Raw genomic sequence first — 19,587 nt, forward strand, 5'->3', positions numbered from 1 at the left:
GGTAATTCAGAGATAAAACAGGAATAATATATTAAGATACTTGACAATTAAATTTAGTTTTAGATCCTGTAACGTCCAGTTAATAGGTTATGTCAAACTAACTTTAAAAAGCAACTGCCCATTCCCATTTATTACCTATAATAGGTAATAAAGGTATTGTGAAAATTAATAAGTTGGTTGGTCATCATGAAATGATTTGAGATCACAACAAATGTATAAAAACATAATTTATTAGATAGTATATTGAAAAATGTCCCTAGGTTTTAAAAACAAAATGAAAAATAGTAAGAACTGGAAAGAAATAAGACTTTTAATAAGTTTAACACAAAAGATGAAAGATTTTAAAATATCAAAGTCACTATAAAAGTTTTTAATTTACTTTTTACTAGAAGTTAAAATCAGATCCAGTATGTGTTGTCAAAAAACAAATGTATAAAATAAATTAATTTTGATACTATTTTCTGTGAGAAATGACAGTAAAATGTTCATTTATAATGATACAATAAAACCTCTGACAATAAAAAAAGATTTGCTATTCACTCTACTTTAAGAAATACTTACTACTTGGATAAGGAATTCCACTGGAAAACCACCTAATGTTTCTGTATCTGAACCTGGAAGTTTGCTTCTCCATGGTGACTGTCCTAATAAAGGATCATTATCCTACAAAAAAAAGGAGGGGTGGGGGTGGGGGAGAGTTGGGGTAATTTAACAACTTGCTATTCAAAAGAATATATTTTAATTTTTTAGTATTTCAGATACAGAACAAATTTCATTATGGCAAATTCCATTTCACTGAAATATTAATACAATGAAAAATATTTTTAAGTGCTTCCTAACTGTTCACATTTCAATTGTTGTCCTATAGAATAAAATAACCTGGATAACTTGTTATGACATATCACCTATATTGCATATTAACAGTTTACACTGAATTACTTGAAATCCAAACAACATGATCACAAAATACTGATAAAATTTCCAAAACATCACTTACTGTAATTGGTGACTGGAGAGGAGGAGTATAATGTAACCGTGGCGGAGTCATGAAAAAACGAGAAGGTCGTTGTTTTTGTCCAAAGGCTGCAATTGGCATTGTTTCATGAGGCTCATTGCTCTTTTGGAAGAAGGAAAATTCTTCATGTTAATTTCTATGAAAGTTCAAAATATCCTACCAGTAATTTAAGCTTCAGAGAAATTATATTATTATGAAATCACTACACTAATTAGGTCATAGCCTATCTACTAACAAATGTTCAATAAGTCCTCAAAATCAAAAGTTTAACTTTTCTCAAGAGTTTGAAAACCATGCTTTTCTGGGGATAAGAAGCTGTATCAATTAAAAAGGGAAGGATTTGGGCAACTGAATAGATCATTAGAAAATTTAAGACTGACAGATATTCTATGCCAACCTTTTGAGGTTTCTAGGTCAGTCTGGAAGTAGTTATTTTTCTAATAAAAACCAAAGTAAAAAGTTGTCTGTCTAGGGAAAAATATTTATTAGTTCTATGAAGAAATTACATGGATAAAAGAAATACTTTCTTGAAAGGCAAAATTAAAGACATTATCTATTAAATGTGATAACCCCAAGATTAGTGTACACTGACCTATAATCAAAGAGGGCTTAGAAATGAGTTATTAATTTTGCAGGGAAGCAAATTTAGATAGCTAAGTATTAAATATAAACCAAATGAATATAATTATGTATAATATTATAATCAATCATTAGAATGGTTATTATAATAAATATGGATTTATTAAAAATGCAATCATCAAAGCCTCTTCCCCCTGTAAAAGTGCATGGCTGAAGACTTCAAAGCAGTTAAGTATAATGATTTACTTTTTGAAAACATGAATGGTTATTGTCTTCTCTCTATTTTTGTTTCAAAGGTTAAAATAATCTATTTCATAAATGACAAATTCATGTCCTTGGCTTTTATAAATGTTGTAACAAAAAATTTAAATACAGCACCAGGCTGAAAACTTCATCTTTCAGCTTGGAGCACAATGCTTAGCAGCATAAACAGCTACACTATCTTTTTTAGGGGAGGAAGGCACATGTGATTACAATAATATGAGACTCTGCCAATGCAGACTGGCAATTTATTTTTAATTTGTATTTAGAGAGTTGTGTGGATCACTGGCTTCCTTAAGGACTAACCTAATATCCCACTTTCTAAAAGATACCTTTCCTACTTCTCCTTAATCTCAGTGCCTTCCCTCTGATATATTCTTCAACTTATCCTGTCTGTACCTTATTTGTACATAATTGTTTGCTTGTTGTTTTGTTTGGTTGGTTTTTGCCTTTCTTTGGAATCCCAAAGCTTATTACAATGCCTGGAAGATTGTAGGTACTTAATACATGTTTGTTGACGGTTCATTCCTAAGAAAGGCAAACTACAATTATTTTAGTTATTTGAAATCAATTAATTCCAAATTAATTTTAAGGACCATTAACTTGGAGATTTTTAAAGGAATATAACTAATGATCAAAGAAGTTCACAATACATTCAATTAATATAAAGTTGCTAAATTCATGAAACTATAATCTAGCAATTTAGGGGGAGTACTTGACCATTAAGTTAGAAGATTTGTATTTGGTCCCAGCTTTCCCATTAATTAGTTCTAGGTCTGTGATTTCACTGGAACAGAGAACTCCCTGATAAGGAAATTCCCCCCTCCCCTATCCCCACCCCCATCAAAGCAAATTAGGCCTTTCTATCTCAGAGAGCTTCCTAGAGCACTGAGGTTGAGTGACTGTCCCAGGGTCACACAGCCAGGATGCATCTGAGGCAGAATTTGAACCCAGGCCTTCCTGGATCCAAGGCTAGCTCTCTATTACCTAAGCCACACTGCTTCTCTCTGGATGTATTACTTGTCTTTATGCCTCACTTTCCTCATTTGTAAAATATAAACAAAAAAGCATACTGTTCCTCATTCCTATGAAAATAGGAAACAAGATATAGGAGAACACTTTTAAAAATAGAGGGTTCTACACAAATAAAAGGTACTTTTAATCTCAAGAGCTAGCCTAACAGGCTTTAAGGCATAATCCTGAAATCATTACAGTCATTCCACATTTAAACCCTACTTTAGGTAAAGGAAAACACCTGGAGCTTACCTATCCCTACAAAGCCACTTGGAAGCTACAGAAAGTTCAAGCACGGGAGTGGGGGATTTCTCTGTGGTTCTATGCAGTCCCAAAGAACGGGACTATGAATTCACTAGTCATACTTCCCAGATATTCTCATGTTAGATCTATCATGAAATATAATTTATGTGCATATTTAACCCTATATTTAATATAAAATAACCTCCAAAACAATACTAGAAATATTACTCACCAGAACTTCATAATCAGGGACAGTATGGGTTCCAAGGCCTGCTCTATCAAACGTAACTCTGTAAGTAGCATTAAGTGTGTCTACAGCATCTATCTGTCCAGTAAAGAGGCCATCATGAACACCACGCAATCGTGCTGAGAAAAGAAATAAAGATATCATAATGGTTGAAGGATGAAGAGAACCTTTAAACATAAAACTCTACTGTATGTATAAATGTAAACACTATGATTTAATACCATTTCAATGATGGTAGTAGGAATAAAAATCATGAAAATTAATTTTTTAAATGGAAGTCAATGATCAGTTGCCTTGATAATATTTTATGATATATGTATATCTCAATCATATAGTGTGGCTTATGGAAAACTACAGAATAGTCACAAAAGAACAAATTGGGGCTTAACCTAAATGATCTCCAAGAGCTCTTGAGCTCGAAATCGATGATCTCATGACTTCTGTTAAGTACATGCATTGTCAATACAGTTGAATTCAAAGGTTTATTAAATACCTGCACAGGCAGAGTACACTGTGCTATGGGTGGAGGAAGAGACGAAGAGATGAACACATAAATAAGCTAAAGTACCAACATACCTATCTGCCTCTATGGAGTTTACAACTTAGAAGGGGCATATGACATATACAGAAAAAATACAAAATGGTTTGTAAGTGTGTGAGGAGTATAAAGTGATACTTAAGGATATGAACTGATCTTTCATAGTACAATGGAGGATTCCACTAGTAACTTGCCATGAATTCAAACATACCAAGTGCATCAAACAAAACCAGATATAAATCTGATTTTCATTTAACAATGAAATGACTAGTTGCAAAAATTATAAGATTCTATTATTCAAAGGAACCTTTTCTATATGGAATATTATGTTGAACTGAGAGATCAAACAGCATCAATTAAATCCTGAGTTTTAGGATTGACATCACTGATGGATTATTTCAAGCTGGTGTATCCTTCATGATCTCCAAAGCCATCAACCAGTCATGAAAGATGGAGTATCATCAGCCTCAGCATCTTCTGACAGCAGTGACTAAAGTCCCAGGAACCTTTCTCATGGTTTTCAGAGAATGGCCAAGGTAGAGAGGTTTACAACAGTATAGGAAACAGTGCAACGCGCTCACAACACCATTTGACACAGTGGAAGGCAAGATTCAAGTTAAAACCTGTTTTAGTTTTAAGAATTTTATTTGCTGTACAGTTTTTAATGTACTGTAGATTTCATGTGTTATGAAAAGTGAATATCATCTGAAATCAATGTTTTTGTTTTTTAATTGAGATGTTAGCACAAAAGGTTACAGAATTCTAGGAAATTATTACTGAGAAAAAATGTTTTGTATATTATTTTGTGTAGTGCATTTTATGGGTCATTTCATGCTCACTGTGTTAAAGAAAAGTGCCCATCACTAGACTTCATGTTTTAATATAAAGAATTGTATGCAGAAAAGCCTATTTTCAGAAATTTCTGGTGAAAGATTATTTTTGGTGGTTGGAGAAGCCCAATCCCCTATTTCCCATACGTTCAATGTATCAACATTTGCATCTTTTACTTCCTAGGAACATTATCCCCATGAAATTTGAGGACCAAGTATAGCTCCTGTACATCAAACATGAAAAAGCAGTCAATCTTCAATAAATAACTGACAAGTTTGTGAGCTTTAGTTTCTAATTTGTAAATAACCACTCAACTCATGCTCTTTCTGACACATTTTCAGAAAACCTCTTCACTGAAGTATGGTGCGACTGAGCTCTTTTACCTGTGACCTTTGTCCCAATGACCAAGGGGAGAGGAATCTCATCTGGAAGATCTTTGAACTGGGAAACATCTGCGACCTTCCTTTGTTGTAGGAGCCGAATTTTTTGCCGTTTCTGCTTTAATGCTGCTCGTTCCTCCTCAAAAAATGCAGAAGAACACCTAGGACACATCATTAAGTTAGCTAAACTGAAAGACCCCTATTAAACTTCATTTACAAGAATGTATTTTAAAACGGTATCTCATCATGTTCAACAATAACTAGGCATGGGGATTATCTATTTTTTTTTAATAGGAAAGTGATTTGTCTAAGATCATTTGATAAAGTTGGATCTAGAATTTAGATTCAGTCTAACATGCCTACATCAATTTTCTTTTCAAAAAATTGTGCTAGAGGCAGCTAGGTGGTGCCTGGGTAAGTCACTTAACCCCAAATGCTTCACCAAAAAAAAAAAAAAAGCTGTCTCTCAGGAGCTAGGGGGTCATAATTACACTTACTCATATTGTAAGAATTAAAAGATTAATTGTATTTCATGTTTTATCTGAAATAAAAGTCAAAACATTTAAGTAACTATTTTCTAAAGTCTGGCCGTTTCCTATACTAAAATCCTTGGGTGAACACAAAGAACAATGAGCCTTACTATCAGTAGTGGGCAGACAAATGATTCAACTTCATACTCATATATACTAGAGAGAAGGAGTACGGTGCTCGGGTAATACTACAAAGTGGCATTAACAAAACTGATAAGAAAGATGACAGTGGACAATAAAGGAAGAGGTGGGCTGATCATATGGTTAATATGGAAGTAGTATAGCACCCTGGGTATTAGCCTTATATTAATAATATCTTCTATTTCTATGGAAATTCAAAATTTGCAAAGTCCTTTACAAATATTATGTCATTTGATCCTCAATAAACCTGAGAGGTAGGTGCTACTATTATCTCCATTTTACAGATGAGAAAACTGAAGCAGAGGGTAAGTGATTTGCCCAAGCTAATACATATCTAATAAGTGTCTGAGGCTGAAATTTGAACTCCAGTCTTCCTGAGCATTCTATCCAGTGAATTACCTACTTCATCCTCTAACATTATTACTTCCAAATATTTAACAAAGAGACAGAGACAGAGACAGAAAGAGGAGAGGGAGAGGGAGAGAGGGAGAGAGAGAGAGAGAGAGAAGTGTGTCTGAGGGAAAAGGAGAGAAGGAAATTCAGGAGATTCTGTTCTATGCAACAGTATTTTTGACATGAAGACTGAAGTACCTGGTCTCTAATTGTATACAATTATAATCGCTTGTTTCCTCTTTTTCTATAGCTTTCCTTTTTATAGGGGGCAGCTAAGTGGCACAGTGGATAAAGCACCTGTCCTGGATTCGGGAGGACCTGAGTTCAAACCTGACCTCAGACACTTGACACTTACTAGCTGTGTGACCCTGGGCAAGTCACTTGACCCTCACTGCCCCCGAAAGCAAAAAAAACGGTTGTTGTGTAGCTTTCCTTTTAATTTTTTTTCTTACTTTGATTTTCATTCTTAATTTCCAGCATTTAAAAATGTTTATTGTGGGGCAGCTAGGTGGCGCAGTAGACAGCACTGGCCCTGGATTCTGAAGTACCTGAGTTCAAATCCGACCTCAGACACTTAACACTTATTAGCTGTGTGACCCTGGACAAATCACTTAACCCCAATTGCCTCACCAAAAAAAAAAAAAATTGTGAAGAAAAAAGAATTGTTTATTGTGCCTAGAATGTCAGAGAAAAGGAATAATAAAATCACAAGTATTAATAAATAACACTGTAATTTTAGCCTAGACAAGTAGGGTTAATGATAAAAAGAAAAAGAAATTGTTATATGGAAGTGAATAGAGGACAAATGAAAAGGAAGATACTTTGTTTTGTTTTGTGGGGCAATGAGGGTTAAGTGACTTGCCCAGGGTCACACAGCTAGTAAGTGTCAAGTGTCTGAGGCCGGATTTGAACTCAGGTCCTCCTGAATCCAGGGTCGGTGCTTTATCCACTGTGCCACCTAGCTGCTCCAAAGGAAGACATTTTTAAAAAATTAAATAAAGCAGTGTAACAAAATGGTAAAATGATGAGTAATGACTGAAGTCATTCCAGTGGGTAGGAATTAGAAAAGGTGTGACTAAATGTGAATAAACATGCCAAGTTAAAGCAAAAGTGCTATAATAAAGTACCCTAAAATAGTTATCCAAATTGGGTAGAGTTAGAGTTTTTGATAAAGAGTTTTGAATATTATTCCTTTTTTTGTGAGGCAATTGGGATTAAGTGACTTGCTCAGAGTCATACAGCTAGTAAATGTTAAGTGTCTGAAGTCGGATTTGAACTCAGGTCCCTCCTGAGGCAGGTGCTCTATCCACTGCGCCACCTAGTTGCCCCTTGAATATTATTCCTAAAGCCTGTTAAACTGATACTACAAAGATTCATGGAATTCATGGAATAAAGGTCAGTCTTTTCTGTACCAAAGAGCTGGGGACAGGAAAGAAATAGGAAAGGAAAAAAAAGGGTTGGGATTTAAGATGTTTTTGTCTTGGGGCAGCTAGGTGGCGCAGCGGATAAAGCACCAGCCCTGGATTCAGGAGAACCTGAGTTCAATTCTGGCCTCAGACACTTGACACTTACTAGCTGTGTGACCCTGGGCAAGTCACTTAACCCTCACTGCCCCACCAAAAAAAAAGTCCTTGTCTCCTCCCACCTCCAAAATGGAACATACAACACAAGAAACTGGGAAGAGTTTTTAAAACTGGGCAATTAAGTAATTTAGAGGAAAGATTTAAAAGTTGTAAGATTATGACATAAGATTAAAGCAGAGGGGCAGCTAGATGGCACAGTGGATAGAGCACTGGCCCTGGATTCAGGAGGACCTGAGTTCAAATCCGGCCTCAGACACTTAACACTTACTAGCTGTGTGACCCTGGGCAAGTCACTTAACCCCAATTGCCTTACTAAAAAAAAAAAAAAAAAGATTAAAGCACAAGGGTCTCTTACAAGGGAGACAGCACAAAAGAGAGACAGTCCATTGAACTATGGCTGGAAATTTCTTGTGTCTACTGATGACATTTGCTTCCTCAGGGTCTGGTCACCTCAAATGACTCATGATTATTATGTATGTGAGTATATATTATGTGTAACAATATAAAGAGTCAGGGTAAATGAAATTTTGTGATTAATAAATCTTTGAAATTCCATTTTCATTGGTCATTAATCCTACCTAATCTTATTTCATACTCTAATACTGACTGGACATTTGACATTAGATAGCTGACTACAAAACAAAAATCAAACCAGTGTCAAAAATGTTATGTTTATACACTAAGTATTTTTTAAGCCAAAGAACAAAATTAAGTGTTATAAAATTTATGTCTGTACCTCTGATACACAAATTAAGAAAATCAGACTCTACTTTAATTAGCCAAATCAAATATATTTAATAGGCTTCAAGTTTTCCCACTAGTGAAATGGAGAAATTTCTATATAGAATAGCTATTATGGATCGTACAACAGAACCTTAAAGATTAATGCTTCTAAAAACTCTAGAATTTCTCAATAAAATTAGCATAAAATATCCCTTTAAAAAACATTAAGAAACACACACAAACCATTGTTCCATAAAAGAGTTGTCATTTTATATGAATTAACAGTTCTCAAGAATTCTCAAATACTATCCAGGATCACTTCAGGTGCTTATTAAAGTTACCTGAAAAACACTATTTATGGGAAAAGCTAAATCAAAGTTCTTCAGAAAAGAACTTCAAGGAAGACAGTAATAGGTAGCATTATATCAATGAAACCTTTTATCAGGGGGATCTCATGTTACTTGTAACATTCAAACTAAAGTTAATAAAATATATTTAGCATATAAGATTGTAATACCATTACATAGTTATAATAGCAACTAATCAATTTAAAACTTAACAAAAAACCACAACTATATTTTTTACCTCCGTGGTTTTCCCATCAGGCGTCTAATTTTTCCCCATTCCACTCTTGTTAACTTTCGAGTCTTCAGATTAGGAAAAGACTCTTTCAGACAGACACAAAAGTCATTATCTCCTTCAAATAGTGGTCTGTTAAAAAACAAAGGTGATATTCTAATAACTTTCAAGCAATTTTCTAAATTCTTAAAATGAATAAAAAACAATGCATACTAACTTACCATGATCATTCTGTTAGTTAAATGCTAAACAGTTCATTATAAAAATAATTGCTATTGCTAATGCTACTATGATTTATAATAATAGCTAGCATCACACAGTACTTTAAGGTTTGCAAAACACTTTACAAATAACTCATTTGCTCCTCACAACAACTATGAAAGGTAGCTGTTATTATTATCCTCATTTGCCAGATGAGGAAAGTGAAGCAGAAGTTAAGTGACTTGCACAGGGTCACATGCCTAGGAAAGTATCTGAATAAATTACTCCTGAAGATAAATTAGTCATTGATACCTGTTATGTTAGACTCAAAAGCCGCACAGGAATTATTATCTGCAAAGGAAACATCATGACAGACCATGTTGTTGTTTTTCTGTCATTCAGTCATATTCTCTTTGTGACCCCATGGGGGTTTCTTGCCAAAGATAATAGAATGGTTTACCATTTCATTCTCCAGTGGATTAAGGCAACAGAGGTTAAGTGATTTACCCACAGTCACACAGTTGGTAAGTATCTAAGGCTGAATTTGAACTCAGGTCCTCCTGACTCCAGGTCCAGTGCTTTATTCACTGAGCTACCTAGCTGCCTCCTAGACAGACCCTACCACTAATCTGAAATTAACTATAAATATATTTAATATGTGCCCCTGCAGAAAGCATATATTTTCTTCGTTTAAGGATCATGTCTTAGCTTAGTTATGGTGTCAATGAAACCCCCAGATGTGAGGAGAGCCAAATTCAAAACTTCCTCAAGCCCACAATTAACAACAATTAATCAACAAGTATTTACCTGTGTGACAAGTATACATCTACTATGTACGAGGCACTGTGCTAGGCACTGGGGAAACAAAAACAAAAAAGAAACATTTCCTGACTTTGTAGAGCTTACATCCCATTAGAGGAAATAACATGTACATGTCTAAGTATAATACAAAATAAACATATGAATAGAAGAACTTTTGGGAGGGAGGAAGCACTAGAAGCTAAGAAGATCAAGAAAGGTCTCATAAAGAGGTGTGATGCTTAAGCTAAGCTTTGATGGAAGTGAGGGGTTCTAGGAGGGGTTGCATTCTTGATATGGGTGACAGCCTTGCAGAGGCATAGAGATGGAAGATAGTGTAGCATGTGAGATATAGAAACAAGTATATTTTGGCTTAACTGCATAATGCATGAAGGGAAGTCCTCTAGGAGATTAAGTCAGTCCTAGAAATCCAGGACTGTAGATGACTAATTAATGGTTCCAGGAGTTCTGACTGGCTCCTGGGAGTCCAAGTGGAACTTTTGGGTAGGAAACTGAAAACTTCACTACCACTAGTAGTATTTTCATTACTGTGCTCAACAGAAGTGAAATGCTTGATAGGGGAAAGGTAGATTTGGGAAGTGAATAGCTGGTTAAGAAGATGGTACCTTAGAAATGAGTGGATTTCTGTAACATGGCTTAAAATGAAGAAATAAAGGGATCTTTATTCATAATAGAGTGTATTTAGAGAAAGAGCTGGTAAAAATATAGTTGCTAGTAATCCTATAAACCTAATCAAATGGGCTTTTCCCACGGGGCTTCACTCATTTTGGAATGTTTTGATTTTTCTATCATGCCCCGGGAAAATTAATCATTGGGAAATCTCATCATCTCACAAAGAACTAATTAACCTTGTTACTTACACCTAATCAAAGGTTGCCTGCCCCTCTGATTTGAAGGTGGAGATATAAAATTGTCCATTCATGGAGAGGGCACAGGACTGACATCTAATTTCTCACCAGGCTGCAATTTATTTTGATATGCTTTGACTCCTTCACCAAGCCACCTCACTTGGGTACTTCCCCATTTCCCTGCAGCCCTCTACTCAGATTTTAAAAAAATATATTGTCTTCCCTCATTAGATCGTAAGCTCTTTGAGGGCAGGGACTGTTTTTCTTTTTTTTTCTTTTGGTGGGGCAATGAGGGTTAAGTGACTTGACCAGGGTCACACATCTAGTGTCAAGTGTCTGAGGCCGGATTTGAACTCAATGTTTTATCCACTGTGCCACCTAGCTGCCCCAGGACTATCTTTCTTATTTTAATACCCAGTGCTTAGCACAGTACCTGCCACATAATAGGCACTTAAAGTTTAATGACTACTAATTTAAATGAAAAAGGGAGAGAAAACTATATTCATATCTACACATACTCACACACACACACACACACACACACACACACACACACACACTCACACACTCTCTCTCTCTCTCTCTCACTCAGAGAGTGAGGAATATAGGAAGAATAGTATAGAGATGCCAAGAAATGAACATGAGACAAAAACCCAAGAAAGCGATCATTAATAATGACTAGCCTCAGATGTTGACACAAAATACACACATTATAATTAACAAGGTAAAAATATATAGACAACTAACAGGAATATATAAGACCAAAAGCCATTCTCCAATATTCAAGAGGTCAAAGGATAATGAAATTGTTCTCAAAATAAGAACTGGAGGTTACTAACACCATTTTATCCTCAGCTCTACTTCAGACTCTCCAGACTTCATCACCTCAGCTGCCTTCTCATCCTGGACATCTCTTAAGGTCTACATTAGGGAGAGGGTCCCAGGCCAGCCAGTTTTCATTCCTTCCCTAGTTTTCTTCTGATTCTCTAGATTTCCTGCTCCAGCCCATCCCCCATATAGGTACTTCTCCTTTTCTTCCCTTTCTTTCAACTGCCTTTTATACAGGGTGGGCCGAAAGTCAGGAAGGGGTCTGATGTTTTAATAACTTTTTGAAAGTTATTTTTTGTCATTTGTGAGATTTGATTTTTCACCCATAATGTAAAATCATTTTCTGTATATGCTGCTAAGGTACTGTAAATTAAAAACAAAAAATAAAGGAGTTATTAAATATTCATGACTTTTAGCCCACCCTCTATATTGTATTTCCCTATTAGAATGTAAACTCCTTGATGGAAGACACTGTCTTTCTTTTTGTTTGTATTTGTATCCTTAGGCTTGGCACAATGCCTAACATACTAAGTGCTTAATAAATGTTCATTGACCTTAAGAGAAAGAATGTTCCAAATTATTAATAATAAAAGAAGTGCAAATCAAAACAACCCTAAAATTTTACTTCATAACCAGTAAATTGGCAAAGAAGACAAAAGATGGAAATAGTCAATGTTGGAGCAGTTATAGAAACATTGGTACACTAATGTTGGTGGAACTGTAAATTGATATGATCAGTCTAGAAAATAATTGGAATAATGTGGGCAAAGTAATTAAAATATCTGTATAGGGGCAGCTAGGTGGCACAGTGGATAGAGCACCGGCTCTGGATTCAGGAGTACCTGAGTTCAAATCCGGCCTCAGACACTTAACACTTACTAGCTGTGTGACCCTGGGCAAGTCACTTAACCCCAACTGCCTCACTTAAAAAAAAAAAATCTGTATCCTTTGACCAAGAGATTCTTCTTCTTGGGCATATGCCCCCTTACCAAGGTCAATTAAAAAATGAAAGCTCCAAATATACCAAAGTTCTTATAGCTACATTTCTTATGGAAGGAAAAAAATTGGAAAAAAAGTAGATGCTCATCAACTGAGGAAGTGACTAAAACTGTGATAGATGAATGTAATAAAATATCACTATACGGTAACAAATTATGATGTAATAAAATATTACTATGAAGTAAAAAATTATGAACAAGATGAATACAGAAAAACATGGATAAAGACTTACATGAAATAATGCAAAATGACATTAAGTAGAGTCAAGAAAACAGTATACAAAATGAGCACAACAGAAATGCTAAAAACAAGAACCACAAAACAACTGAAACAGAATACTGAAAAGTCATAAAGAACAAGTTTGGTCTCATAAGAGACAGTAAAAGCTACTTTTCCCTGTTCCATTGAAGCAGTCAGGGTATGAGTATGGAACATTGCATACGACATCAGATTTTTTCAATAGGTTCTTTTTTTTTTCTCCCTTAATGCTTTGTTTTAAGGAATGGATCTCTGGGAAAGAGGAAGAAGAATACAGGGAGAGATCTAGGTAATGTAAAAATAAAATATATGAACACAAATCCATGTTTAAGAAGCCCATCCATAAGAAATGTGAGGCTCTTGAAAATAAAATTAAGACACAAAGAAAAACAATTCTGATGATGAACAAAAGGGAGAGCTATCTAAAGAGGTCAATGAGGATTCGAGGGAACTAATCAACCAAATATGAATTTCAAAAGATATATATAAGATGGGAAAGTGTCCCAATTCTTGTACTTGGTTTTAAAACAATAAACCTCACAAGTAAATAATGGGACATGTGTGGCTTGACAGCAGTTTCCTCAACTGTAAAATGGGGATAATAATAGTACCTACCATCCAAGGTTGCTGTGAGGATCTATTGTAAAGTGCCTAGGAAAGTTCCTGGTACATAGTAAGCATTATATAAATGTTACTTATGATGATGATGGTGAAGAATCCAAAAATGCTAATAAGATCTTAGGCTGTATTAAGAAAAGCAGAGGGGCAGCTAGGTGGTGAAGTGGATAGAGCACCGGCCCTGGAGTCAGGAATACCTGAGTTCAAATCTGGCCTCAGACACTTGACACTTACTAGCTGTGTGACCCTGGGCAAGTCACTTAACCCCAATTGCCTCACTAAAAAAGAAAAAAAGAAGAAAAAGAAAGAAAGAAAAGTGGAGTGAATAGGACCACGAAAGTGATAGTCCTACTGTAGTTGGCTCCAGCTACACTATATTATGTAATGTGTTCAGTCCTGGGTGTCATAATTTAGAAAAGGCTAGACAGAATATGTCCAGAGTAGGCTAACCAAAATGGCGAAGGCCTAGAGATTATGGTATATGAATTTCAGCTGAAGGAACTGGGGTTCTTTAGGCTGAAGAAAAGACTTAGAGGTAGGGAGAAAAAGCTATGATAATAATCTTTAAGCATTTGAAGTACAAGACATGTTTTCCTTGGCTTCAGAAGGCAGAGTCTTAAAAAGACAGTTGACAGAAATTTTAGAGAGGCATATTTATTTCTGATTCAAGAAAAATGTTCTTACCAATGAGAGCTACTTACTCCCTGTTATCCCTTTAAAATTGGAATAGGCTTGCATAGGTAACAGAGGTCTACGTGTCAAGTGTATTTATAGAAAGGATTTCTTGTTCAGATACAGGGGGCCACTCAGGTCTCTTTTAGCACTGAGATTCTATGATTTTGACCTTCAATAATCTTTTCAAATCCATTAGAAACCTAGAGGGGGCAAGCAACCACCTCATCCACAGGTCTCTAAAACCAGGAGCCGACCTGGGCCCAGAAATCATTCTATTTTTTAACACAAAGTAGTTGTGAATTCCATAGGCCTAAGTCAAATCTCTAGACTAGGGTGGAGTTAGGTTATCAGGTAGGTGACCAATAAACCAGAGAAGTTAGAAGACAGTGATTAGTCAACAGAACATGGATTTCTAGCAAGGGACTATTAAAATCTTCAGAATTTCTCCCATAGTTCTTATAGCTGTGTGGCCAGGATGCAATCAAATATTTCCCAATTTCTTCCTATTTATATATAAGCCACCTACTAGCAAATTCTTTAAGTACTTCTTTTGAAAACAGTAAGAATATTTTCCTAAATGCAATTTGAAAAATCATGTCTGTATATCAAACTAACATAAAAACTCAAAAGAAAATAGATCTTTCACTGCAGATAGAAGAATGAACAAAATGCTTATTCTGGAGTATCTCTACTACTGTATCCTTTAAAAATCACATTAAAAAGATACTTCCATTTAATTCATCAACAAATCTTCCAACTCCTTTCTCAAAAAGAGAGAAAGAAAAATCAACAAAACTATGGGTAACAGATGGTTTATTTTAGAAGAAACAGAAAATTTTATCTAAAAGGGGGGAAGGACTGAAGAGGAAAAGCATTTATTAAGCACCTACTATGTGCAAGACACTATGCTAAGTGCATTTAAAAAATTATCTCATCTAAAATAGAAAAATGCTAAGGACCAAACATATATAGATAAGCTTCCAATTCATAATGCTTGAAAAACTTGAATTTATAGTTCAAATTAGTACAACACATAAATACATACTTATCTATATTTGAATAGAACCATTCATATATACACCACTTGTGAGCTTTAGGAAGTTTCAGAAGGTTACGCAGACGGAAACCAATCTTCTGTGAAGCTTTCTTGTCTGGTGTTGACATTGTTGCTGTGAATTTCTAGGAAATGAAATACAGAAATTATTTGAAATTCAGTTTCCTAAAGTAAAGACAGATATTTGTGATCCTTTGTAAAAAAGGCAAATAGTTTTGTAAAACTTTATAAAACATTCAAAATTCCTAAGCTCAAAATTCTTATTAATATATGAGTTCTGATTATTTTATTCTAATTTAGGCCTAAAGGTTGTGAGAAAATAATGGGATTTGGCAGATACTCAAAGGCCCACCTGGAGATTAATCTAAACTGATTGAATTAAGTGAGAGTGATTGACTTTGCTGATTAGCCTACTTCAAAGTTAATTAGATTGTAACCACACTTGGCTGGCCCTTAAGGCGGTATTGGTCTCAGAGCTAAGGACTTTGAACTCAACTGGAGACCACCTTCAAGTCCAGTGAACCAATGGATTTGGATGACACCTACCAATCAGCTTGAAGCAGTGTGTAAGGACCGCCTCTGCTCCAGACCTATAAAAAGCTTCCACACTCAGTTTGAAAAGAGTTCATAGTTGAAGCAGGCTCATGGTCTCCATCATGAGGAAGAACCTGACCAGGCTGGAACTCTAGGCTAGACAGGCTTTTTCTTAACATCACGTGTCCTTTTTTTTTTTTCTCCTAATACCTAGTATGCTTTAATAAATGCTTAATGGGGGGTGGCTAGGTGGCATAGTGGATAAGCACTGGCCCTGGATTCAGGAGTACCTGAGTTCAAATCCGGCCTCAGACATTTGACACTTAATAGCTGTGTGACCCTGAGCAAGTCACTTAACCCCCATTGACCTGCCAAAAACCAATAAAAAACCCAAACAAACAAACAAAAATAATAAATGCTTAATGCCCAAAGACTGGTGCTAAAGCTTCTAATTTAAGGCGACCACACATTTAGATTTTAAACATCACAAGGTTTTTATAAAACATCGTAAAAATCAAAATTGATAATCGCCTTCTTATTATCCGCCCCAAATAATGTTCTCATACGAGAAAGGATTTTATTATTGTGAGCATTACCTCCAATGACCTATCCCTTTCTATGCTGTGACCTTTTCCTCCCACAAATCCTCCAAAGGATAATGCAGACTATTCATCTGTAATTCCTCATTTTGCTCTTTTAGAAATATATTTTGTTGATCTCTTGTTTTTATATCACCCTTATTTCCAAATGTGTTTCTCCTTTTTCACCTCCCAAAGAGGGTCACTGTGTATGACAATGAAAGAATAGGCTAGGGAGCAGCTAGGTGGCACAGTGGATAGAGCACCAGCCCTGGAGTCAGGAGTACCTGAGTTCAAATCTAGCCTCAGACATTTAACACTTACTAGCTGTGTGATCCTGGGCAAGTCACTTAACCCCAATTGCCTCACTTAAAAAAAAAAAAGAAAGAAAGAATAGGCAAAAAAAAACCCTTCTCATTTTTATTCTTCAAATTCAGTGGTGATTTTTATCTTTGCTCTAACAAGTCAATGGTCTGACCATACAATAACTAACTCAGGAATGCTGTTACTGTATTTTTTGAAGAAGTTTTTTCTAAGGAAGCAAAACCAAAAAACAAACAAACAAAAAACCCACCAAAAAACAAAAAAACAAAACACCACCCCGAAACCTGACAGAAAGAACAGGTCCCACACCAGAAGACTGTTTTTATTAGTAAATTCATATTCTGCCTTTTTTTTAAAGTCATAATTTGTTACAACAAATTCCACAGGGTATTCAATCTTTTTTGTTGCAGGGTAACTTCATTACATAGGTAGAGAGTAATAGTTTCTAGAAACCAGAATCCTAGAGTTGGAGAAAGTACAAAAATTCATGACCAGCATGTTTCTATAACAGTGAACTATTAAATGAAAAGACATATAATGAACAAATAAGGAACAAATGGAGATTACATACAGCCTTTATCCCTACACTTTTCTTCCTTCAAGCTCCTAGATGTTTTTGCCTATGTATATTATATGATTATAAGGAGGGGGGGGTTTTGTGTGTTATCTACTTCAATAGCCTTTATCGCTCCAATTGCTCAAGAATTTTGGAAAGCCTTTTTTGGAATGGTCTTTAAACTCAGTTTATAAGCCATTCACAATAAGGACCACATATTTCTTTTTTTTTCCTTTGTTGTTGTTGTTGTTGTTGTTGTTTTTCTGGGCAATGGGGGTTAAGTGACCTGCCCAGGGTCACACAGCTAGTAAGTCAAGTGTCTGAGGCCGGATTTGAACTCAGGTACTCCTGAATCCAAGGCCGGTGCTTTATCCACTGCGCCACCTAGCCGCCCCCAAGACCACACATTTCTGACAAATTGTGTTCAAATGTCCTCCTCTTGAGTCCCTATTCAATCTCTCTCTCTCTCTTTTTTAATTGCCAATTTCACCCAGCCAAACCTCAACCTTGAATCATTCCCATCATTCTATGCCATTCCTCCTATACATGTGCTGCTAAATGAAAGTGGAGATGAAGAAAATCACTTAACTTTTAACTATGTCCACCACAAAAGTTATGCTACACAATCTTAACTGGGCCCTCACTGACACTAAGCAATTCTCCTATACCTACCTTATCAACTCACTCCCCACTGCAGCTCTCCCAAAACTTTTCATTCTTCCTCAAATATCCCATGGCTTCCCATACTCTTTCGGCTGAGAACTTTGACACATATTTTACTGATGGCCCCATGTTGATTTCACTCTTTCACTTATTTTTATTCTCTCCCTATCTGGTGATTTATTTTCTACTGCCTAAAAACATGCCCATGTCTTTGCAGTGCTGAAAAAACTCTCATTTGATCCTTCTATCCCTGCTAACTAATATCCTATATCTCTTCTGTTCTTGAAGCTAAACTACTAGAAAATAGCATCTACAATAGATGCTTTCACCTTCTCTCCTTTCACTCTCTCTCTCTCTTTTTTTTTTTTTGGTTGTGGGGCAATGGAGGTTAAATGACTTGCCGAGGGTCACACAGCTGGTAAGTGTCATGTGTCTGAGGCTGGATTTGAACTCAGGTACTCCTGAATCCAGGGCCAGTGCTTTATCCACTTTGCCACCTAGCCACCCCCTTTCACTCTCTTCTTAATTCCTTACAATTCAGCTTCCAATCTCATCATTCTACTGAAACTGCTCTCCCCAAAATTATTAATGATCTCTTAGTTGCCAAATCTAATGGCCTTTTCTCAATCCTCATTCTCTTTGCTCTCTCTGCAGCCTGTGACACCGTTGATCACTCTTTCCTCCTTGATATTCTTGTCTCTCTAAGTTTTCAGAACACTATTCTTTCCTGATTCTCTGCCTACCTATCAGACTACTCCTGTCTCCTTTGCAGGATCTTCTTATGACCTTTAACCATAGGTGTCCTTCAGGTTTCTTTCTGGCCTCTTCTCCTCTCCTCTTCTGTGTCTCTGTCTCTCTCTGTGTCTCTTTCTCTCCCTCCCTCCCTCCCTCCCTCCTCCCTTCCTATTTCATCATGGTGGAGGACTTGAGGAAGAACCTGATCAGGCTGGAACTCTAGGCTAGATAGGCCTTTTCTTAACATCACGTGTTCTTTTTTTTCCCCCCCTAATACCTAGTATGCTTTAATAAATACTTAATGCCCAAAGACTGGTGCTAAAGCATGATCACCATAGATGCTGATGGTTCCCAAATCTACCTATCCTGCCCCAAACTCGTTCCTGACCTATCTCACTCACATCTCCAACTGCCTTTCAGACATCTCAAGTTGGAAGTGCAGTAGACATCTTAAAACTCACTGTGTCCAAAATAGAACTTGTTATCTTTTCCCTTAAACCCACCTCAACCCCACCCCCATCCCCTTCCCTATTAATGTAGAAGGCAACACCATCCTCATAGTCCCTTGGGTTCATCAGTGAAGAGTTATTCCAGACTCCTTACTATCTCTCACCCCATATATCCAATTTGTTGTGTTGGCCTGCTGATTTTCCCTTTGCAACATCCCTCATATATATAATCAAATGTATATGGACATAAATACTTCTATTTTCTGACACTTGCCACCACTCTAGTGTTGGCCCTCATTACCTCATGCCTGGGCTATTGCAGTATCCTGAGGTGGGTCTGCCTGCCTCAGTTCTGTTCCCACTCTAATCCATTCTCCATTTATCCACTGAA

General features: G+C 36.1%; 1 protein-coding gene across 3 annotated transcripts in view; it reads right to left on the bottom strand.

Annotated features, from left to right (window-relative positions):
* Positions 1–19,587, bottom strand: part of LIN9 (lin-9 DREAM MuvB core complex component) — a 77,223-nt gene that overhangs the window by 10,994 nt on the left and 46,642 nt on the right. For all 3 annotated transcript variants that reach the window (XM_044004302.1, XM_044004300.1, XM_044004301.1), the window contains 6 exons: positions 15,349–15,482; positions 9,064–9,189; positions 5,112–5,269; positions 3,345–3,478; positions 998–1,117; positions 562–663 (listed from right to left, as the gene is read on the bottom strand). In XM_044004302.1, the coding sequence (XP_043860237.1) occupies positions 562–663; positions 998–1,117; positions 3,345–3,478; positions 5,112–5,269; positions 9,064–9,189; positions 15,349–15,482 (774 nt within the window). The remainder of the gene's footprint in view (positions 1–561; positions 664–997; positions 1,118–3,344; positions 3,479–5,111; positions 5,270–9,063; positions 9,190–15,348; positions 15,483–19,587) is intronic.

This window comes from Dromiciops gliroides, chromosome 4 (assembly GCF_019393635.1).
Source record: "Dromiciops gliroides isolate mDroGli1 chromosome 4, mDroGli1.pri, whole genome shotgun sequence".
Taxonomy (NCBI): Eukaryota; Metazoa; Chordata; class Mammalia; order Microbiotheria; family Microbiotheriidae; genus Dromiciops; species Dromiciops gliroides.